The 24,426-nt window shown below is 45.6% G+C and overlaps 1 protein-coding gene across 3 annotated transcripts in view; it reads left to right on the forward strand.

Moving 5' to 3' along the window:
- The window catches only part of LOC126458000 (ATP-binding cassette sub-family C member 4-like), a 310,841-nt gene that overhangs the window by 88,814 nt on the left and 197,601 nt on the right, over positions 1-24,426 (forward strand). For all 3 annotated transcript variants that reach the window (XM_050094772.1, XM_050094773.1, XM_050094774.1), the window contains 4 exons: positions 6,316-6,426; positions 11,861-11,980; positions 19,982-20,186; positions 22,151-22,373. In XM_050094772.1, coding sequence (XP_049950729.1) covers positions 6,316-6,426; positions 11,861-11,980; positions 19,982-20,186; positions 22,151-22,373 — 659 coding nt within the window. The remainder of the gene's footprint in view (positions 1-6,315; positions 6,427-11,860; positions 11,981-19,981; positions 20,187-22,150; positions 22,374-24,426) is intronic.

Below are 24,426 nucleotides of genomic sequence, written 5' to 3' on the forward strand. Positions count from 1 at the left end.
AAAGGGGGAAGTGACAGTGGTACACAGTGTACCCTCTGCCACATACCGTAACACTGCTTACGGTGTGTAGATGTAGATGTACCAGACAAAAGAGAAAGAGTAATCTTCTTCTTTAGTTCATGACAGGTGAAAATGACTCAAGTGAGCGCCTAACACACCGCTAGAAAGATGAAAAAAAAATGAAATAACGCTTTATTGGAACATGAAACCGAACGGGTTGCGTTGTGGATAAGCAAGTGGAGATGTATTGCACAGTACAGATTACGTGCCATAGCGAGGGGTAAAAATGTTGTGTGACTAGGGCCCCCCGTCGGATAGACCTTTCGCCGGGTGCAAGTCTTTTATTTTACGCCACTTCGGTGACTTGTGCGTCCATGGGGATGAAATGATGATGATAAGGACAACACAATACCCAGTCCCTGAGCGGAGAAAATCTCCGACCCAGCCGGGAAACGAACCCGGGCCCTTTGGATTGACATTCTGTAGCGCTGACCACTTTCTTCTTCTCTCTTTTTTTCTGTTCTTCATAGTTCGTTGCAATTGTTCGTGGCGGACGTCTCCTGACGCCCGTTGAAGTTCATTATTGACCCATTCACTCAGTTATTTTATTACAGAGGGCAGCTAACCTTCTGACCGAACACGCTGAGCTACCGTGCCGGCTATAAATAGTAGTGGTAAACCGTTGGCTGTAACAAATTGAGCGAGGCACGACATCTTTTCTGGAGTATATAAAGGCGGCCAAAGAGGTTGCGTGAGCCCAGTCAGTCGACAGCCGAGTATCTGTTCAGTGCGTGCTGCGAGGCGGTTATATCAAATCAGCTACCTTTGCCTAGAGAATGTATCTCTCATTAGTTGAGTAATGATTTCAGATGGGATTGTAGATAACTGCTGAACGACCATCCACTGCACACATCCTGACTCAAGAGTCTCTTTTGTTATCGATCTGCTACTTAAAACGCTAATTAGAACAGTAGCAGCGAAACAACACAGGAGAGACGATAAACATGAAGTGATGGCTAGAAGAATGACTGCTCATCGAAAGAGCGCTTCCTGTGGCTATTAACCGAATGTGCCTGCTTCTGCACAACCCGAGTTATGGAAGTACCAGTCATATTATTACGACTTAATGCGTGACCTAGCACTTATTTAAAAATGGTCGAGAAACCTGTTAGGAGCAGTGACCACTTTGTTCAGTATGAGGGAACCTGACATGCTCTGCATTGCTCGCGCGAAGCCCACTTGATATTCACACGACGTAGGTACAGCACGCATCACCCAGCACATCGGTACCAGTTCACAAAACCACACATCTGCGTTACTGATATGGTTGGGAGGAGGATACAGGGGATGCTGGAGTGGAAGGCTGAGCAACAAATTGAGGATAGAATATAAAATTTTATTTATTACGCAAGAAAATTCATGCAGGGTATTGGTAACAACATACTGACATACAACTTGTTCAGTTTAAATGTACATCAGCTGACTTAATATAAATCATCAACAAGTTATCTAACATCAAACAATCTGCAAATATGAGATTTAAACCTTTCCCAAAATTTTAATGCTTGTAAAATGTTATTACGAAACACAGGAAATTACCAAACTGGTCACTGTATTTAAGCCTTACATAACCTAATGGGCACAATGGCCTACAGGAAATAATATCACAGACGTATAGCAATACCTGCCCACTACAGCACTGTCTTACGTGACCTTGTGTGCCACAATGATTCACATAACCCACTCATATAGTTAAATGGTAAATATTACCCACAATGGCGCTTGGGTTATAATCTTACGAAGCACACCGATTTACCAAGACAATGCAATTAATGCCAAGTACAGTCTGGTCCAGAATAACGAGTGCCCTACCACTGATTAAACTACTCAGAATCAGTAATGAACTGTTTTACAAGGCAAGCACATTCAGTTCAGACAAGTTAACAAGACAGTGTCTCCATTTGAATTTTACCACAGAAATCCATCAATAGTCGTAGGCCAGACGGTGATTCGAAAAGGATTGATAACAAGTTACCGCACTGTTGGTGGTTGGCACTAAACCCCTGGCGTGCCGGCCGCGGTGGTCTCGCGGTTGAGGCGCTCAGTCCGGAACCGCGCGACTGCTACGGTCGCAGGTTCGAATCCTGCCTCGGGCATGGATGTGTGTGATGTCCTTAGGTTAGTTAGGTTTAAGTAGTTCTAAGTTCTAGGGGACTGATGACCACAGATGTTAAGTCCCATAGTGCTCAGAGCCATTTGAACCATTTGAACCCCTGGCGTGCGATAGATGTGTGGATCAGAAACCTCGTTGCAACAGGAGCCGTTAACAACAGTACCCACAGAACTCTTTCTAAAACCACACCGTGAAATGACGTCAAAGGGGTTTACAAAACAGTTTAACACTCAACAGTAGTGAGTAAGAGAAAAGGGCAAAAAAAACCACACACACACACACACACACACACACACACACACACACACACGGCAGTTATAATTAGCCTTGAATTATCCCTAACCGTGGTTAAGAATGAATTAATTTTAATCCAACAGGTAAATAGTGGTGTCACAGTTGACTTAAACTTTACTTGACTAGCGTGACAATTTGGGCGTCCCTTAACTGACATAAATTCAGTAACAAACTGAAATGCAATGTAAAGACACTCAAGTAAGGGTATTGTGAAACACTTCATCAACAATTTAAGCAAACACGCCCACATAGGCACTCCAGTTCATACGTAAATCAACCAGGGCACAAGTCTGTGTTTCGACACGCGACGTGGGAACACTCACTGCTCAGCGGCGCAAGCCAGAATACGACAGAAAGAAGTCTCGCTGTAACTCCACCAGATGAAGATGCACCAAACTAACAGCTCACCCTTAACAATATTAATCCAAATACCGCTAATAAGGCAATGGCCAGAATAACACCAGCCCGTAGCCACAGCGTGAGGAAGGTTGAACTGCCGGCCGAAGTGGCCGTGCGGTTAAAGGCGCTGCAGTCTGGAACCGCAAGACCGCTACGGTCGCAGGTTCGAATCCTGCCTCGGGCATGGATGTTTGTGATGTCCTTAGGTTAGTTAGGTTTAACTAGTTCTAAGTTCTAGGGGACTAATGACCTCAGCAGTTGAGTCCCATAGTGCTCAGAGCCATTTGAACCATTTGAAGGTTGAACTCGTAAACAGAACGAACGACAGTGAGTCACTGCAGCACCTCCAGTTCCGCTGCTCGGCCGGCCCCAATGCAACTGCCAAACTCGCACCACTTACCGACGCGACTTCCGCGATCTTCCGGCATCGCTCCGCCCAGGCCCGCTCGTCTCTCTCTCTCAGCCCGAGACTCCCTTTCGGCTTCCCGTACGGAATCCAGAGAGCGCACCAATCCGCGCACCGCAAAGTGAATCGAAAGAGATCGATCACCCTACACCGGAACAATCAAATCGCAGGAGCACACGGCACAGTTACGCGAGAAGCTCTACGTCACGTCCACTGATGGTACTATGCGAGGTACTCGTGAGCGTGTTGACAAGATACTGCCACTGCAAGGCGCGCTGGGAGATCCTAGCACACGATAACAGACCATCTTAATTGCGAATCCTTCAGGAATTCCTCAACATTTGGTCATTCGTTTCCGTGGCTTTTGTCCATGACCTTCAGAGTTCTTGAGCACTGGTACAGCGTCGTTATTGTTGATCCTTCTGATATGACGTTCAAGACATGTTGCTGAAGCCTCCTTTCAGGAACTGAGCCGAGCGACCGCTACGGTCGCAGGTTCGAATCCTGCCTCGGGCATGGATGTGTGTGATGTCCTACGGTTAGTTAGGTTTAATTAGTTCTAAGTTCTAGGCGACTGATGACCTCAGAAGTTAAGTCGCATAGTGCTCAGAGCCATTTGAACCATTTTCAGGAACTGACTACACATTGTGGCATCCTGATGTACTGAAACTAGTTACCGTACACTGTTTCCAGCGTTCATCCCCCAAGATGTGAAGAAGAAAGGGTGGTGGAGTGGTGGTGCCCTGTTTGTTTTAATGTCTGGATAGTCCGGTAAGGTCCTCGTAGCACTGATAGTCGGTAGCCGTTGCCGCCAGTAGTTGAAAGCCACCGATACTGTATAAATTGTTCAGCCGCTTAGCAGTTTCGACTGTCTCTGCGTCGTAATGTACAGAGGTCAGGAATGAAGGACTCAGGTAGAAGGCCTACCTACAACAGAATATGCTACTGGAATTACGCGGTACCATTACCCAATAGTTTTTTTCCATTATTTCTCAAGATTGCGTCAGAATAGTTATCGCAGGCTATGACTGTACAGTTATCAAGTGTCGTAATCACCACTGAGAACATCCGGCTACAGTCGACGTCACAAATTGTGATTACAGAAGATAAGCAGGAGTCTGATTAAGAGATGCTGACTAATTTTTTCCTACAGCTATATATCCCCAAAAGTCTCCTTTCACTTGACTGCACCTCTTACAATATATTACCGTCTTCAGACACAAGAAACGCTGGAATATTGGAGGAACGCGGATTTAACGTTTTAATTCGATCGGAGCTTCTCCTCTAGCGACCGCGCCGCGACGTTAGGCTATGCTCCGAAAAGGATCGAGGATTTAGCCATTTTAGTTACACTTTCTCATCTGTAGAAGTATTAAAGCAAATGTCTTCTTTACGGGACAGCGACAGTCTCTTAAAAACATTCAAGAACTCTTGAAAAGAGGTATACAGTGTGATGCTACAGTTGTTGAAGCACTCGCTATAAGGTTTACTAAAGTAGGCGATAAATGCGTTGAGTGCAAAAGCCAAATTGTCTGTCTAGCGTTGTTGGTAGTCAACTGCCACGAAATTGCCCAATATCAGAACGTATTCTGGGCTCAAAGGTAATGCTGAATCTCCAAACTTCTTCGTGTATTCAAAAAAAATCCTCTATGCGACATGCAACTAGCACCTTTCTCTCATCATATCCTGAAAGTCACGGATAAAGTCAATAAGATGGATGCACCATTTCTTCACTTCCAGAAAGTTTCTGACTCGATATCACAGCAACGATTATTAACGAAAGTATGATCGTTGAAAACTAAGTTTGTAGCTGGACTGAGGATTTCTTGGCAGGGAGAGCGTAACACGTTATTTTCGATGGAGAATCTTAGGTAAATGTAGTAGTAAGCCACATCGAAACGTGATGGAGCTCTTGAAAGTCATGTTGCATGTTAAAAATCCGTCAAGTAATATTAATAGTAACTTCAGACTTTTTACAGATCATGTGCCATCTATAACGAAACACTGTCTGAAAAACTCTCTGTTGTTAATATTCAGTAAGTTACTGATCAGATTAGAGCAAGGAGTAACAACTTGCTTAAATTTTCAGAAAAGATTTGGCACTTCAAAAAACGCAAAAATTAGTCTCATATGACTACAATATCAGTGAGCCACAACTGGAACCACTAAACTCATACAAGTACATGAAGGCAGGAATGCGTGGAGCAAAGAAATGGAGTGGTGAAATAGGTAAAATAGATAGCAGACTTCGATTCTTTGGTGGGATAGTGAGTAAATGCACTCAATCTAGCAAGGATACTGCTTACAAAACACTCGTGTGCAGCACATCATAGTGTACTACAGAAATGTGAGGTATCCATGCCAAATATGGCATATAGAGGATATTTCACGTAGACAGAGGACAGTACGAAAGGGCAAAGGCTTGTTTGACGGACGGGAAAGCTTAAAGAAAAGACTGAAAAACCTAAACTGGCAGACCCCTGAATTATCCTGCGAAGCCTATTAACAAATTTTTAAGAACCAGTATTCAGTACATAACCTGGGCATACACTACAGTCTCTCAGGGACAGCGAATACAACATTACAGTGCGCACACGGGCACTTCAACAGTCAGTCTTCACCACGTACGGGAATGGAACTGCTGTAAACCCTAGTAAGTGGTGCAGTGCGGAGTATCCTCTGCCACCCATTTCACAGAGTTTTGCAAAGTATGGATGTGGATGTAGAACGAGAAAGCAGGTGACATAATGGTGTGGGAACAGTACTTTGGCGGCAGCTTAGATCGTACCATTTAGATGATAATCTGCCGTTCTTTGTGAGGAGTTTTGGTACAAATCGAAAATCTTCGATACATCGAACCGTTTGTGGAGCTTAACGAACTATTTAACGACAAACACACGCAAACGCATACACACGCATACACACAAGAGCACTCTTTTATTTTCACTATCGAAGAATTATTTTGTGGCTGATGGTTTGTTGATGAGATAGAGATTGCGCGATAACATTATGGAACTCATATACATGCTTGTATATGTTACAGATACACTCTGCCGCTTTTCAGAGAGGGTTACTCGAAGGATCTGACTGTGGACGATCTCTTCGAACCCCTTGACGACGATACATCTGCCCGTCTGGGGGACCAACTTGAAAAGTAAGTGATATTATACATAGCTATTTCATGACTTTGTTGTTATGTCTTTACGATCAACCGTTTAACTGAAATAATGAGTAAGTGTAACGTAATGTACATGAAAAGAAATAGAAAAAAGGATGAACGACAGCACTCGTGATACCATCCCCTATTCGTGATTGTACACAAAGTGATCAAAGGAATATCAAGAAACAACCTACCACATGATGTCCCGCCCAGGATTCGGGATAAGCGCGCCGCACCGGGTAGAGTCCGGATACTAAGATTCTGGCCCCGGTGGACGGGGGATGGAAGGTTTGGGGCAAGAGGCTGGCTACACTACCACTAACGTTGTCAAATTAACGTAGCGACCCTGTGAGATACGGATTAAGGCCAGAAAGAAGAAGAACTGTGCCACATGGTATGGATGATTGTGTATTTCTGAATACAGGGTCATTTTTTCCACCGTGCAAAAACTCTAGGGACTGATCGATGAGAGTATACGGAACAAAAAAGGTCTAATGAGCTTCTGTCCGGAAATGCATGGTTTCCATGTTAGAGACCATTTATTCAATCATACTTTGTTATCAAACCTTGTTACAGAGACTGGGATCTCATACCCACCTATGACATAACCACGGTTAATTAAGTATGCATGGCTCCTCCTGGACGGCGGTACTGTTCTTCATTTCTCTTGCTGAGTCACCTTGTAGTGGATATGATACAGCGTTGTACACAACGGTTCTGTATTCTAATTGAGAGCTTACCGACATGGTGTTTACTAACGGAAAGGCAAATGGCAATGGGCGGCGGACAGCAAGGTTGTATCAGGAGACCTACCCCACTGATAGCAACCACAGCATCCAATGTTTGCAACAGTGTTTCGCCGTTTGCGACAGGGCCGCTTCAGGAAGCAGGAAATCATGATAACGTACCTGCAATGTTCGGACACTAGACTTGCAGGAAAGTGTGATTAACACTGTGGAAGGCGACCGCCGTGTCAGTAGCAGGCATTAGGCCCGCCAGGACAGGTCAGCCAGACGACCGTGTGGAACATTCTCCATGACAATTGTTGCTAACCTTATCACTTATAGCGTGTGCAGGGCTTACTAGAGACAGATTTTCCATATCGAGAGCAGTTTTGTGATTGGTTTCCTCAACAGGCAACAGGGGTTCCGGGATCTGTGTCAGCCATCCTATTCACAGATGAGGCCACCTTTACTCGGAGTGGTATCTTCGACTTTCATAACAGTCATTTGTGGGATAGAATGCAGAACCCCCAGGTTACAGCCACAGCGAATCATCAGTATCGCTGCAGCCGGAATGTGTGGACTGGGATAATTGGCGACCGTATTTTGGGACCCGTCTTCCTTCCATGTCACCTAACAGGCCGGAACTATCGGCGTTTCTTGCGGGTGACTTTGTTTCCTCTGCTGGAAGAAGCGATATTGATGATTCGAAGGTTTATGTGGCTGCTACATGATGGCGCTCCAGTCCACTTCGCCGTTAGCATCCAGACGCAACTCAGTCGTGTATTCCCTGGTTGACGAATCGGACGAGGGGTCAAGTTGCTCGTTCACCGGATCTCAATCCGTGCGATTTCTGGTCATGGGGACATCTCAAAAGTGTCATGTATGAAGAGCCTATTCCGGATGTGGAGAAACTGGAGCGGCGTATTCATGCTGCCTTTGACACTGTTCGGATGCAGCCTGGCCAATGTGAACGTGTGAGACGGAACATACACTATGTGATCAAAAGGATCCGGACACATGACTGAAAATGACTTACAAGTTCGTGGCGCCCTCCATCGGTAATGCTGGAATTCGATATGGTGTTGGCCCACCCTTAGCTTTGATGACAGCTCCCATTCTCGCAGGCATACATTCAATCAGGCGCTGGAAGGTTTCTTGTGGAATGGCAGCCGATTCTCCGCGGAGTGCTGCACTGAGGAGAGGTATCGATGTCGGTCGGTGAGGCCTGGCACGAAGCTGGCGTTCCAAACATCTCAAAGGTATTCTACAGGATTCAGGTCAGGACTCTGTGCAGGCCAGTCCATTACAGGGATGGTATTGTCGTGTATCCACTCCGCCACAGGCCATGCATTATGAACAGATGCTCGATCGTGTTGAAAGATGCAATCGCCATCCCAGAATTGCTCTTCAACAGTGGGAAGCATGAAGGTGCTTAAAACATCAATGTAGGCCTGTGAAAGCGCCACGCAAAACAACAGGGGGTGCAAGGGAAAACACGACCACACCGTAACACAAACGGCACTACACACACTGGCAGATGTCGTTCACCAGGCATTCGCCATACCTACACGGTGCCATCAGTTCGCCACATTGTGTGCCATGATTTGTCACTCCACACAACGTTTCCCACTGTTCAATCCTTCAATGTTTACGCTCCTTAAACCGAGCGAGGCGTCGTTTGGCATTTACTGGCGTGATGTGGGGCTTATGAGCAGCCGCTCGACCATGAAATCCAAGTTTTCTTACCTCCTGCCTAACTTTCATAGTACCTGCAGTGGATCCTGATGCAGTTTGGAGTTCCTGTGTGATGGTCTGGATAGATGTCTGCCTATTACGCATTACGACCCTCTTCAAATGTCGGCGGTCTCTGTCAGTAAACAGAAGAGGTCGGCCTGTACGCTTTTTTGTTGTACATATCTCTTCAAGTTTCCACTTCACTATCACATCGGAAACAGTAGACCTAGGGACGTTTAGGAGGGTGGAAATCTCGCGCACAGACGTATGACACAAATGACATCCAATCACCTGACCGCGTTCGAAGTCCGTGAGTTCCGTGTAGCGCCCCATTCTGCTCTCTGACGATGTCTAATGACTACTGAGGTCGCTGATATGGAGTACCTGACAGTAGGTAGCAGCATAATGCACCTAATATGAAAAGCGTATGTTTTTATGGGTGTCCGCATACTTTTGATCACATAGTGTATTACTGTTCGTACACGCATGTGTTGAGGTACATGTAAACCATTTTCAATACATAGTATGGCTGTGGCTGCATGGTACAGCGCCTATTAGACCGCAGCCTCTGTAAAAGTGTATGATTGAATAAATGGTTTCTGGCAAGGGAACGATGCATTTCCGGGCGTAACAAATTCACTGGATATTTTTTCTTCCGTATCCTCTCATCGCTCAATTGCTAGAGTGTGTACACGATGGGAAAAATCATCCTGTATTCACAAATACCTGTGGTGACGAGAGTAATTTGATACCTCTTAATATCGTATCAGACCTACTTTTTCCCGGCATACTGCAGCGGCTCGGCGTGGAATGGACTCAACAGATCCATCCACTCCCTTTATAGCTGTACGTAGCTGCGAAATTGTTGCCGGTGTAGTATTTGTGCACGAACTGACCCCTCGATTATGTCCCACAAAAATTCGATGGAATTCATGTCGGGCAATCTGAGTGGCCAGATCATTCTCTCGAATAGTCCAGAGTGTTCTTCAGGTAAGCCTCGAAACTTTGTATTCTCAGCACACTCTTGACACTCTGGATCTCGGAATACTGAATTCCCTAACGATTTCCGAAATGGACTGTCCCATGCATCTAGCTCTAACTACTATTCCTCGTCCAGAGTCTGTTAATTCCCGTCGAGCGACCATAATGATACCAGAAACCTTTCCACATAAATCGCTTCAGTACAAATGACAGTTTCGAGCCCACAAACCACCGGACCGTAATTTACAGTAGACTTCTGGTGCCACATATCTACCAAGAACTTTTTATATCCATGCCACGCAGAATCGCTGCTATATTGCATTCCAAATGTGGAGCAACACGCTACGCAGCAGGTGGGAAACGAGGCCCCTGGAGTAGACGACGTTCCATAAGAAATACAAATACCCCTGGCAGAAACAGTCATGACAAAATTGTTCACCCTGGTGAGCAAGGTGTATGAATGGACTGAAGTACTTTCAGATTTCAAGAAGAAGGTAATAAATACAATTCCAAAGAAAGCAGATGTCACAGGTGTGAATATTAGCGAATTATCAGTTTAATGTCATTGTTGCAATATATTGACGCTATTTATTTGCAGCAGAGAAGAAAAGCATGTAGAAGCCGACATTGGGGAAGATTAGTTTGACTTCCGGAGAAATTTAGGAGCAAGTAAGGAAATACTGAGCTTACGGCACATATTATAAGACAGGTTAAGATAACGCAAACTGACGTTCGCAGCATTTGTCACCTCAGGGGAACCTTTAGACAATGTTTACTGGAATACACTTTTAAAATTGTTATTGTTGCAGAGATAATACACTGGGAATAAAAGCTTAGATACAATTTGCACAGAGACCTGTCGGCAGCTATGAGAACTGAAAGGCATGCAAGGGCTGAGAAGGAGGTAAGACAGGGTTGTAGCCTGTCCCTGACGTTAACCAACCTGCTCATTCAGCAAGCAGCAAAGAAGAGCAAAGAAAATTTTTGAAAAGAAATTAATGTTAATGGCCAAGAAACAGAAACTTTTAGGCTCGCCGAAGAGACTGCAATTCTTTCAGACACAGTAACCGACTTGGAAGAGCAGCTGAACGTGGACTGTGTCTTGAAAGGAGGCTGTAAGATGAACATCAACAAGAGCAAAACAAGGGTAACGGAATGTGGTCGAATAAAATCTGGGATGCTGAGTGAATCAGGTTATAAAATAAGACACTGAAAGTATAAATGACTAGCGCAATTTGAGCAGTGAAATATCTGATGATGGCCGAAGTAAAGAGAATATAAAATGTAGACTGACAATGGAAGTAAATGTGCTTCCGAAGAATTTTAACATTGAATGTAAGTCTTTTCTGAAGATATTTGTCTAGAGCGTAGCCTTGTGTGGAAGCGGAATGTGATACTACAGAAGAATGCTGAACATTGCATGGGCAGATCGCGTAACTAATGACGAAGTACTGAATAGAATTAGGGAGTAAATAAATTTTATGGCGTAACTTGACTAAAAGACTCATTCCGAAACATCAAGAGATCATCAGTTTAGTACTGGAGGTAAGTGGGGGGGAGGGGGGGGGGGGGGAAGGGTAAAAATTGTAGAGGGAGACCAACAGACTAATTCAGTAAGCAGGTTGAAATGATTGTTGATTTCTCAGATGAGGAGGCTTGCACGGAACAGAATGACTTGCAGAGCTGCAAAAACCAGTCATTGGACCACAACGAAAACAATATAACATCAGTTATCCAGCCATTTACGTTATTTATAGAATACTTTTATACTCGATGACAATAGACCGTTAGATCTACTCTTCTGACGTTTATTCTCGCACTTGTCCCCAGAAAACAATCTGCTGCATGAATGTCTATCTCCATATGAAAAATTAATCTACATCCAAACTATAAACAATGAAACTAAAAGCTCCCACACGATATGGTTTGCAGATTAGGAGTAAGTTGTGTGTCTGATCTGATTATAATATCTGTCATTCCTGTTACAGACAATGGGAGAAACAACTCAAGAGGAAGAAACCTAGCCTCATAAATGCAATGGCAAGGACCTTTGGCTTGGATTGCATCAGATTGGGATGTCTTGTATTTCTCTACGATGTAGTCTTGAGGTATGTTAAGAATGCGTATACTGGATGTTACTATCTATTCACCTACCACTAAGCGTAAGTTACACACAAGTGCGGTACATATACCAGACGCTTTCTACATCTGGTTATCAATAAATGAACAACAGCAGATCTACTGGGCCTGTTTGAACTGACGTACTTCTTCCATTTGAAAGGTATGTGGTAAGGTCTGATCAGGGTAGCTCCAGAAAATAAAGTCGGTAGTTTCAACCGCAAGGTGGAACGAGTATAATATCTTCGAGTAGGAGGATCTTTGATGGTTAAGAGAGCCGGGCTCGCGCAGTAAAAAACCGGAGAGTCGCAGGTAGGTACCTGGAGGAAGCAGACGTGTGCAGACAGTTTTAAGGTGGGTCGCGTTCACTGCCCCTGACCAAACTTTAGCACGTAAATGAGAGAAGATATATAATGATTTCAAATTGATTTTTGTTAGATAATGTTCAGAGTTAGGATTTGTATGTCCAAGGTTCGACACAGTAAGCGTTTTGTAAAATTTTTTGTAAGAGTGATTCGGGCTACAAAATTGTTGGAAATCGTAGGTTTGCCGGCCGCGGTGGTCTAGTGGTTCTAGGCGCGCAGTCCGGAACCGCGGGGCTGCTACGGTCGCAGGTTCGAATCCTGCCTTGGGCATGGATGTGTGTGATGTCCTTAGGTTAGTTAGGTTTAAGTAGTCCTAACTTCTAGGGGACTGATGACCACAGAAGTTAAGTCCCATAGTGCTCAGAGCCATTTGAACCATGGTAGGTTTTGCGTATGACTTAAAATTATATATATATATATATATATATATATATATATATATATATATATATATATATATTGAAATCAACATTGTGTTTAAATCTAACACCCTGAATCATAATCCACATCCTTTGCTTGTACTGAATATGAAAACGAGTCTAAAGTAAAGTTATCCACCAATGAAAGAACGTAAAGAAAATGAGGCCTCTATGCAATATATACGTGCAGTTCATAGTTTGAAATCGATTTTGGTATAACTAACGTTATCAGAGAAAAGTTATTTCAAATAATAATTTTATGCCATTGCGCAACTAGCATTATTCAAGGCAAGATATAATTTCATTAAGTAAACATCAGGGCCAAAAGTTAATTTTTCAGTACCATCTTAATGGCATTGCACAAACGGCATTATTCTCCTAAACTTGATTGCTGAGTCAAATACATGTTGCATTTCTGGCAAAATGGAGGAGTTCAAGAAACAAGTTCACAGACGCAGTCAGATGCAGGTTTGTTGAATAATTAATTTAGAACAATCTTATCAAGGATACTTTCACAAATAAAAGAAGGAAACAATTTTGATTAAATACTTTCACATTATACGAGTATATATACACTGAAGAGCCAAAGATACGGATACACCTGCCTAATATCGTGTAGGGCCACCCGCGAGCACACAGAAGTGCTGTAACACGACCTGACATGGACTCGACTTACGTCTGAAGTTGTGCTGGAGGGAACTGGCACCATGAATCCAGCAGGGCTGTCCATAAATCCGTAAGAGAACGACGGGGTGGAGATCTCTTCTGAGCAGCACATTGTAAGGCATCCCATGTACGCTCAACAGTGTTCATGTCTGGCGAGTTTGGTGACCAGCGGAAGTGTGTAAACTCAGAAGAGTGTTCCTGAAGCCACTCTGTAGCAATTCTGGACGTGTGGATTGTCGCATTGTCCTGCTGGAATTGCCCAAGTCCATCGGAATGCACAATGGACTTGAATGGATGCAGGTGATCAGGCAGGATGCTTACGTACGTGCCACCTGTCAGAGTCGTATCTAGACGTATCAGGAGTCCCATATCACTCTTAACTGCACACGTCCCGCACCATCACAGAGCCTCCACCAGCTTGCACAGTACCTGCTGACGTGCAGGGTCCGTGGATAAATGAAGTTGTCTTCATACCCATACACGTCTATCCGCTTGACAGAATTTGAAAGAGACTCGTCCGACCAGGCAACATGTTTCGAGTCATCAACAGTCCAATGTCGGTGTTGACGGGCACAGGCGAGGCGTAAAGCTTTGGGTCATGCAGTCATCAAGGGTACACGAGCGGGCCTTCGGCTCCGAAGGCCCATATCGATGAGGTTTCGTTGAATGGTTCACTCGCTGACACTTGTTGTTGGCCCAGCACTGAAATCTACAGCAATTTGCGGAAGGGTTGCACTTCCGTCACGTTGAACGATTCTCTTCAGTCGTCGTTGTTCCCGTTCTTGCAGGATCTTTTTCCGGCCGCAGCGATGTCGAGGATCTGATGTTTTACTGGATTCCTGATATTCATGGTACACTCGTGAAATGGTCGTACGGGAAACTCCCCATTTCATCGCTACCTCGGAGATGCTGCATTCCACCGCGTCGTGTGCCGCCTATAACACCACATTCAAACTCATTTAAATCTTGGTAACTTGCCATTGTAGCTGCAGTAACCGATCTACAAATGCACCGCACACTTCTTGTTTTATAGAGGCGTTGGCGACCGCCGCGCCGTATTCTGCCTGTTTACGTATCTCTGTATTTAAATATGCATGCCTGTACTGTTTCGTTGGCGCTTCAGTGTATACATACCCCGCTGCACCTGATAGAAGTGATCCCCCTCAATTTACAAATAATACTTCTTCCACGTTCATTGCTATAACGTGTAGTGCGTTTCTATAATTTGTCAGATACAATTATATTCCTACGTACACTGCTCAAAAGAATTAGGAGAAAGGTATGTTAAATCATTTTTGATACATATGGTACCTGTGGATTTATTGCGTAGTCCCAGGCAATCTCTTTATTTGTATACGCAACAACTAAAGTCATTCGCCATCTATCGGCTGTATTATGCATTACAGTATCAAGTGCCCCCTCAGAACAAAGGAAGTACCGGTGTCCTAGTGTTCTCTAGTGAGTTACACAGACGGCAGTTCTCATTTGTGGACGTTGTATTCAACAATGCAAATGCAATGCGATGTCTTAATGCAGTACACGTTGCAAGGGCAGTCTATTTTATCCAAGAAGGATGAACTTTACGTCGTGTGTTGGCGCAAATACGAGTATCTCTCCATCTGCCATCCGTAGGTTGCGGACACGCTACAGGAGACAGGCCAGCACAGGAGGCGAATTGGACAAGGTCTCCGACGCATTACAGACACACGTTAAGACCAGAATGTGGCAATCGATGCGTTGTGGCATCGTACGGCTACCGCCAAGACGATCTCAGAAGGGCCACTGGAGTCGCTGTGTCCGATTAGATTGTAAGGAACAGATCACGAGAAAGGGCTTTACGACCCAGACGTCATGTTCGAGTGCCCAGCTTGACACATCATCTCGCAGCTCGCCTTCAGTTCGGCTGTTCCCATGTCAACTGGCAACTTCCACCCTGGCGAAAAGTGTTATTCACAGTCGAGTACAGATTTCGCCTGATGCCAGGCGATGGCCGTATTGGTGTGTGGAGACGCCGTGGGGAGTGCTACCTGCCGAACGTTGCCCAGGAAATCGGCAGATTCGGCCTAGGTTGTGTGATGGTGTGGGGAGGCGTAATTTTTGACAGCCATACTAATCTCGCTGTTGCCCATGGTCGCATTACCTCCAGGCAGTACATCGAACAGGTCCTGTTGGACCATGTGGTGGCTGTGGTATACGATGTCCTGAATTCCTTCTCACGCAAGGCAATGCCAGGGCCATTGCGAACGGCATCACAAGGGATATCTAGCGACGCCTGAACGTTGAAGTAATAGAATGCCAGCCGTCATTCCCAATCTTAACCCTATCCAGCATACGTGGAATAAGCTTGATAGATGTATCCGTGATCGTCCTGCTCCATCAAAGACTCTCCAACACCTCTCAAGGCTCTCGTTGAAGAGCGGGAGCGAATACCAAAGGGCGGCGTTCTTAGATTTAAACGGAGCATGTCACGTAGATGCCAGGCAGTGATTAACGCTCGCGGAGGTCATACACCGTTACTGAATCTCTCAAAGTCAGAGTCACAAATATAACACTATACCATGAAATTAGTTACATTATCCGCCACTCAGCCTTATTGTGATACGGAAATGAGCGAACCTTTTAGTCACTGGTGTAACCAATATAATAGACAACAAAATCGAACTGGACCAAAAACTGAAATCATATCTGCTTAACATCACCTTTCACTCCGAAAGACAATCACATAAGTGAAACAGATTACTCCGGTATTTTTCATAGAGAGGGTGTTATTGTAAAATACATTCATTCCACGTCACATTGAGAGATGGCAGTTATGATCCATGCAACATACAAACAACTAACTACCCAAACACAGTCCTACGTCCTTTCAATTTCTGAAGTGGTAGATCGTTGACATAGCGGACAGTAGGCGAACACGAACAAAAAGGGCGACAAATAGGAAGTTGAGAGGTTAACGTTTCATCGACATCGAAATTTGTAGGAACAGAATACTCGGACACGTGTCTGAAAGAAAACTGCTATTATACTTAAAATATCCTTTATCAGAGTCTTCTGTAGCACTTTTTCCAGTACGGTGACTAGTTTTGGTCTACTACAGAATGTCTTAGGATCAAATGTAAACTGCGTTATAAAAAGAAGTGAAGCACCCAGAAGCAGAGAAGAAAACGAAATGAAACTGCACAGGTTGAGAGGGTATCTGCCGTTATTTCGGTGATTAAAAAATCGAGACAAATTTGCAAATAAGTTGGCAGTATTAGTCCACTTGTCAGAATGAAGCTGCTCCCCCTCTGGCCTGGCACTAATTTGATTGGGAAGAGTGTCATAAAGCCGCTGTATCCTCTCCTGAGGTAAGCTGGGCCACAACTGTTGTAACGGGTCTTTGAGATCCTGGATACTGCCACTAACGCGGAGTAGACGTCCGAACTCATCTCACACATGTTTTGTGGAGGAAAAATATATGGATCTTTCTGGCTACCCCATCACAGTCCCCTCAGTCACTACGAGCCATGACGTGGAGTTATATCTGAAGATTAACTTCTTATAGTAGTGGTTCTTGGTCATGTTGAAGTTTTTAAAGGACATCATATTCACCGTTGACTTTAGAAATTATTTATTTCCCTGTTGCTACTTTTGCCATTTTCAGTTGATACTGCAAAATATTTGGCTTCATCACATATCAGACTTTCAAATCCTCTGCCATGTATACAAGTTATCGTTTGATGGTACTGCATTTCTACAGTGAAAAGGTTTCATTTTGGCTTTGATGTGTATACATCGACATGTATACCTCGACGCCAGGAGTAACATGACTGTGACTCTCCAAATCACTGGAAGAATTGGACGTCTCCTGACGTTATTGTCACACTCGCTGATGACAGTAGTCCGGGATAGAGCAGAATCACGAGTCATCGCTGAGCACAATGTTCAATGTTCAACAGTCCATGCTTCTGGGTCACTGCACCATTCCAAAACCAGACATGTTGGTCATGGTGTTAATGACAGCCTATGCATGAGACGGTATTTCCCCAGATGGGCTACTACTAGTCTCCAACCAATGGGTGGGGTGACACAGATTGTTGTAGGGAGCTCATTTCTTGTTCTTGAATGTCAGGCTTGAAGGTGTTACGATGTGCTTGGTGCACAATACTCTGATCCTTCCTTATTGTGGTCAGACATGGTCGACCAACATCTTGACGATGAGTATACGCACACTCACGTTCCCAAGCAGTCCAGCGTCAGGCCACTGTTACACCGGAATGGCCCACAAAACTGGGTGTTGCAAGGTTCACCACCCGACCAAGTGGAGACCGAAAGTGAGGTCCCTTTCAAACTTTATTATGTGCTGAGAATGCTGTCTCGCGCGCGGTATTTCCGTGTCTCTCGCAGTGATCAATCTATCGCCGTTCACGCCTCTTAAATACCCTACCTGACCTGGCAACAACACTAAACACGAACAACACTAATGCACTCTGTTGGCTGTCCTACCTCCCACAGATAATTGCAGTTCCATTCCTTTACATGTCCGCCGATGATGAGTACATGTGCGATGTGACACTTTTTTTTTTTTTTAATTTGTGGAATGTTTCTATGGGACCAAACTGCTGAGGTCATCGGTCCCTATGCTTTCACACTACTTAATCTAATTTAAACTAACTTACGCTAAGGACAACACACACACCCATGCCCGAGGGAGGACTCGAACCTCCGTGGGGGGAAGGGGGGGGGGGGAGCCGCGCGAACCGTGGCAAGGAGCCCCAGACCGCGCGGCTAGACCTCGCAGCGATGTGTCACTGACAGCCGACCGTGTCTTCTGGGTGCTTCACTTATTTTGGCAGATAGTGTATACTGATTGAACTGCATGACATGGGGATCCAAAAGAGTGGATTTAATTCATCTACTACAAACCTGTGCCGGCCTGAGTGGCCGTTCGGTTCTAGGCGCTACAGTCTGGAACCGCGTGACCGCTACGGTCGCAGGTTCGAATCCTGCCTCGGGCATGGATGTGTGTGATGTCCTTAGGTTGGTTAGGTTTACGTAGTTCTAAGTTCTAGGGGACTGATGACCACAGCAGTTAAGTCCCATAGTGCTCAGAGCCATTTGAACCATTTGAACAAACCTGTAACGTGGTAGTTTGTATTGCAGTCTTGACAACGACTGTGATAAGCAAGTTGCTTCACAATGCAAGTGCGCACAAATGTATTCAAAAGTAAGTTCAGCAGTGCTCTCGTACCAGGATTAGTTCATGGATACTGTCATACAGAAAATAAATTATCTCACTGGGAATAAGAGGAGGTTCCGACTTCCAGTAAATGTTAGTAACATTGGGGATAATTTCTGAAAAGGAAACCAAATACGAAATGTTGATACACACGAAGAAAACTGACAAAGTAAAAAGATAAATACGGAAAGAGACCGACTGTTTCAAGCAATTTTATATCGTAGCACAAAGTTACGTTACATCAGAATGCACTTTTATTACACAAAAACTTACGTTGTAATGAACAACTGAAAAATCAGCAGGAGTCAAGAGGAATATTTGATACGAACTTTGACCGATGACGTAATGTTAATGGCTGTGCACACCAGAGTATGACTATACTCTGGTGTGCATATTCAAAGTTTTGTTGTCAACTGGCAAAGCCAACGAATGTGAAACTGAGAAGCCGGTTGTGGTGAAAGACTGATTTGTAGCTTTGCCCGAGTTGTAGGTTAGGTTGGAAGGTGACAGTTTTGTTTGTTGTGCGCTGGCGACGCCAACGAATGTGCAAAAAAAAGTGGTCACCGGCCATTTGACCATCTTCTTCTGTGCGGATGCAAACAGTGCCCGAACTCTTACGGGAATCGGCAGTAAAACCGCGAGTAATGAGTATGATGGGCAGGGGCACTATGAATATAGTGTGGGACAATGAGTTGCGAATGTGGGTCTCACGGGACGCGTGCCAGAGATAAGTCCCAGCAATCGCACTATCTATCCTCTGTGTACTCGATGGCTCAGCTGGATAGAGCGTCTGCCCTGTAAGCAGGAGATCCCGGGTTCGAGCCCCTGTCGAGGCGCACACATTTTCATCTGTCCCCGTTGACTTATATCAACGCCTGTACACATCTAAGGGTATTCATTTCATTGAAAAAAAACTTGTTTGTGGTGCCAGTTGCATCTGTAGATTAGTCTGTTTCAAAAAAAATCGTCACATCTAGTCGCCATGTTGTTTACGCCATTCGTCGCATGTGGTTCAAATGGCTCTGAGCACTATGCGACTTAACTGCTGAGGTCATCAGTCCCCTAGAACTTAGAACTAATTAAACCTAACTAACCTAAGGACAGCACACACATCCATGCCTGAGGCAGGGTTCGAACCTGCGACTGTAGCGGTCGCTCTCGTCGCATGTTTCTTACATCTCTGGACAAAGTCGACTACTGGTAGCAGATATCCCACTTCATTCAATCAACACAACGACAGCATAGTCGCAGCAGTAAAGTTAACACTTGTCAGTCCACATACCAGTGAGTGCCTGCTGAAGCGCGGGTCTGCTTCTCCGGCAGGATGGTGCAGCCGTTGCTGCTGGGCTACCTGCTGCAGTACTTCTCGACTCCGCGCACCATGTCGCGCGAGGAGGCGATGCTGTACGCCGCCGCCATCGTCATCGTCACGGCGATCAGCACCCTCACCGTCAACCACTTCATGCTGGGCGTCCTCTCGACCGGAATGCGCATGCGCGTAGCCTGCTGCTCTCTCGTCTACCGTAAGGTGAGTCCCACACGTGCCTCTGCCACGTCAGTCCACTGACGCCCGTGGATGCACAGGTTTACAGCGCTAACGTCAGCATGCTGAAGAATTTTAGAAGCCGCCTTACGCTCGCATATTACGGCCTTTCTGAACTTCGAAACTCTGTTTTCATATACACTACTGGCCATTAAAATTGCTACACCAAGAAGAAATGCAGATGATAAACGGGTATTCATTGGACAAATATATTATACTAGAACTGATATGTGATTACATTTCCACGCAATTTGGGTGCATACATCCTGAGAAATCAGTACCCAGAACAACCACTTCTGGCAGTAATAACGGCCTTGATACACCTAGGCATTGAGTCAAACAGAGCTTGGATGGCGTGTACAGGTACAGCTGCCCATGCAACTTCAACACGATACCGCAGTTCATCAAGAGTAGTGACCGGCGTATTGTGAAGACCCAGTTGCTCGGCCACCATTGACCAGACGTTTTCAATTGGTGAGAGATCTGGAGAATGTGCTGGTCAGGGCAGCAGTCGAACATTTTCTGCGTCCAGAATGACCCGTACACGACCTGCAACATGCGGTCGTGCATTATCCTGCTGAAATGTACGGTTTCGCAGGGATCGAATGGAGGGTAGAGTCACGGGTCGTAACACATCTGAAATGTAACGACCACTGTTCAAAGTGCCGTCAATGCGAACAAGAGGTGACCCAGACCAATGGCACCCCATACCATCACGCCGGGTGATACGCCAGTATGGCGATGGCGAATACACGCTTCCAATGTGCGTTCACCGCGATGTCGCCAAACACGGTTCCGACCATCATGATGCTGTAAACAGAACCTGGATTCATCCGAAAAAATGACGTTTTGCCATTCGTGCACCCAGGTTCGTCGTTGAGTACACCATCGCAAGCGCTCCTGTCTGTGATGCAGCGTCAAGGGTAGCCGCAGCCATGGTCTCCGAGCTGATAGTCCATGCTGCTGCAAACGTCGTCGAACTGTTCGTGCAGATGGTTGTTGTCTTGCAAACGTCCCCATATGTTGACTCAGGGATCGAGACGTGGCTGCACGATCCGTTACAGCTATGCGGATAAGATGGCTGTCATCTCGACTGCTAGTGATACAAGGCCTTTGGGATCCAGCACGGCGTTCCGTATTACCCTCCTTAACCCACCGATTCCATATTCTGCTAACAGTCATTGGATCTCGACCAACGAGAACAGCAATGTCGCGATATGATAAACCGCAATCGCGATAGGCTACAATGAGACCTTTATCAAAGTCGGAAACGTGATGGTACGCATTTCTCCTCATTCCACGAGGCATCACAACAATGTTTCACCAGGGAACGCCGATCAACTGTTGTTTGTGTATGAGAAATCGGTTGGAAACTTCACTCATGTCAGCACGTTGTACGTGTCGCCATCGGCGCCAACCTTGTGTAAATGCTGTTTGAGTTGTTTCGCAACATCTAAGATATCTACTTTTATGTCACTCATGCTAACAGCTGTTCTGGTTTCGAATTCTGGAATATTTACTTCATCTTCTTTCGTGAAGGAATTACGGAAAACTGTATTTAGTAACTCCGTTTTACTGTCATCATCTTCGGTAACATTTGCATCGCTGTCGCGCAGTGACGATCATCAGACCCAGTTCTAAGCGGAACACATCACTGAAGGCAATTCTGCTGTAGTCACTGGCATTCCAGGTCGAATGTGCCCAGATCATTGAATTTTACTGTATGAATACCAGTTGGTGGCAAATTCGCATAACTCCTTCATAGAGTATTTTTTTCTTTTTTTTTCTTTTTTTGTCCTAGTGTGTATGGCTGTTGTTTTGCTCATTAGCAGCAATGCTTTATTAGTAACTGGAATAACAATTCTTTTTTAAACCTACCATTACTAGCAATAAGCTAAGGGGTTTTATTGAATAATCAGTAACTGAAGAAAACGCTCAATACATTTCAGTCCCTGCGGCTGACCCGCACAGCGCTGGGGGAGACGGCAGCTGGGCAAGTGGTGAATCTGCTGTCCAACGACGTGAGTAGGTTCGACATAGTGTCTGTCCTCATGCTCATCATGTGGTGCGCTCCAATCTGCGGCTGCGTCTGCGCCTACTTCCTCTACGCCACTATTGGGCCCTCGGCCTTCGTTGGAATTGGCCTGGTGCTCGTCATCGTACCTACACAAGGTGATGCCGCTATACGTCTATTGCTATATTTTCTTATTACTATATAGGTTTAACATATTGTCAATGGCCGTAGTAATAGATGAAGTACAATATCTGCATCGGGAGGCTATGCAGTCCACACAGATGAGACACAACATTACGACCGCTGCCCATCCTGAAACTGAATCCTGTCTGGTGCCGTTACACGTACGTGACTAGGTAAGGAAACTATGCTAGTGGAGCAGAGACGAGTGGGAATTTACTCTAGCCACGATGCAGGCCGCAAATGGGTAATCCACTGACATAGGCGATTTCGACAAAGGGCCAGACGCCTCGGAATGAGGATCTCGAAAACTGTGATGCTCGTCGGCTATTCACGTGCTACAGTAGTGAACATCTATGAAAAGTGGTAGCCAATGAAGTTTTGGACGCCCACACCTGACCAGGAAACTCGTATTCGGAAGGACGACGGTTCAATCCCGCGTCCGGCCAGTCTGATTTAGGTTTCCCTTAATCACTCCAGGTAAATGCCGGGATAGTTCCTTCGCAAGGGCACGGCCGACTTCATTCTCCGTCCTTCCCTAACCCGATGAGACCGATGACCTCGGTGTCTGGCCTCATCCCCCAAACAAGCCCCCCCCCCCCCCCCCGCCCCTCATCAGGAAACGTGAGGATCGAAAGCTTGCCTGCTCTATACAGTAGGATAGGCGGCGATCTGTGTCAGGTCTGACGACAGAGTACAGTGCTGGTGCAGACTCAGGTATTTCAGACCACACCGTTCAGCGGTGTGACCTGTGGCTCCACCACAGTTGCCATGCCATGTTGACCCAACGAGATCTTCAATTACGATATCTGCAGGTGCAGGATCATTAAGATAGGACCGTGGTGCAATGGCAAAGTTTCGCCTGGTCGAAAGAATCGCATTTATTGTTAAACTAAGCCGATGTTCATGTTAGGATACGTCGTCGTCCAGGCGAAGACTGCTCGTACTCTGTACCGCGCCACGGACACTGGCTGCTGCGGACGGTATTATGGTAAGGAGGACATTCATCCCTGGATTTCAATAGGACCTATGGTGGTAATGGAAGGCACCGTGACAGCTGTGAAGTATGTGAATATTTTTCGGACCACCTGCATCTCTTCGTCTTTGATCTTTTCCCCAGCGGCCATGGCATCTAACAGGCAGAGAAATTATCACTGTCACTACAGTGATTTGAGGAGCATGAAAGTGATCTCAGGTTGCTGTCTTGGCAACCAATTGCCCTTGATCTGAATTCGGTGGATCAAATCTGAGACGTTATCGAGCGGCAGCCCCACGCTCACCTACAATTGACCACTAATTTACGGGAATTGCGTGACCTGTAAGTAGACATCTTGTTCCCCATCCCTCCGGAAACCTACCGAAGATTTCTCAAACCCGAGCCAGTCAGAATCGCTGCTGTGCTGTGCTGCCTTCCGAAGGTGAATCAACACGCTTTGAAGCAGGTGCTTTTAATGCATAAAAAGTTCTCGGTTTACATGCCGCGTCAAAGTCGGATAAAATTCCAAGCTTCCGATGATTACCTCCATCACCATCAGCAGGGGTTAAAACCGACTGTCTTGAACTGGCAAGGCTTCCATTTTTATACTCACACGACAGCAAGTGATTGGCTGTATTACGTCATGGTGTCAACACGGAAATGGTGCTTACCGGGGTGGTGCCCTCTACGTCTATGGATTCTGTTTGCATTCTCTATCCAGTGTTGCTTGCAGAGCCATCCCTCGCATCAGGCAGTAAAATGCAAGAAGTCTCCCTCTGTTCTTTTTCTTTATAAAGTGCCCGCTTCCGCTCATTGCCGCGCGGGGTACCCGTGTGGTTTGAGGCGTCTTGTCACGATTCGCGCTGCTCCCCCCCCCCCCCCCCCCCCCCCCCCGTCGGAGGTTCGAGTCCCCCCTCGGGCATGTGTGTGTGTGTGTGTGTGTGTGTGTGTTGTCCTTAGCGTAAGTTAGTTTAAGTTAGATTAAGTAGTGCGTCAGCCTAGGGACCGATGACCTCAGCAGCTTGGTCCCGTAGTCCTTTCGTTCAAACAAAATG

The sequence above is a fragment of the Schistocerca serialis genome, chromosome 2, assembly GCF_023864345.2.
Source record: "Schistocerca serialis cubense isolate TAMUIC-IGC-003099 chromosome 2, iqSchSeri2.2, whole genome shotgun sequence".
Taxonomy (NCBI): domain Eukaryota; kingdom Metazoa; phylum Arthropoda; class Insecta; order Orthoptera; family Acrididae; genus Schistocerca; species Schistocerca serialis.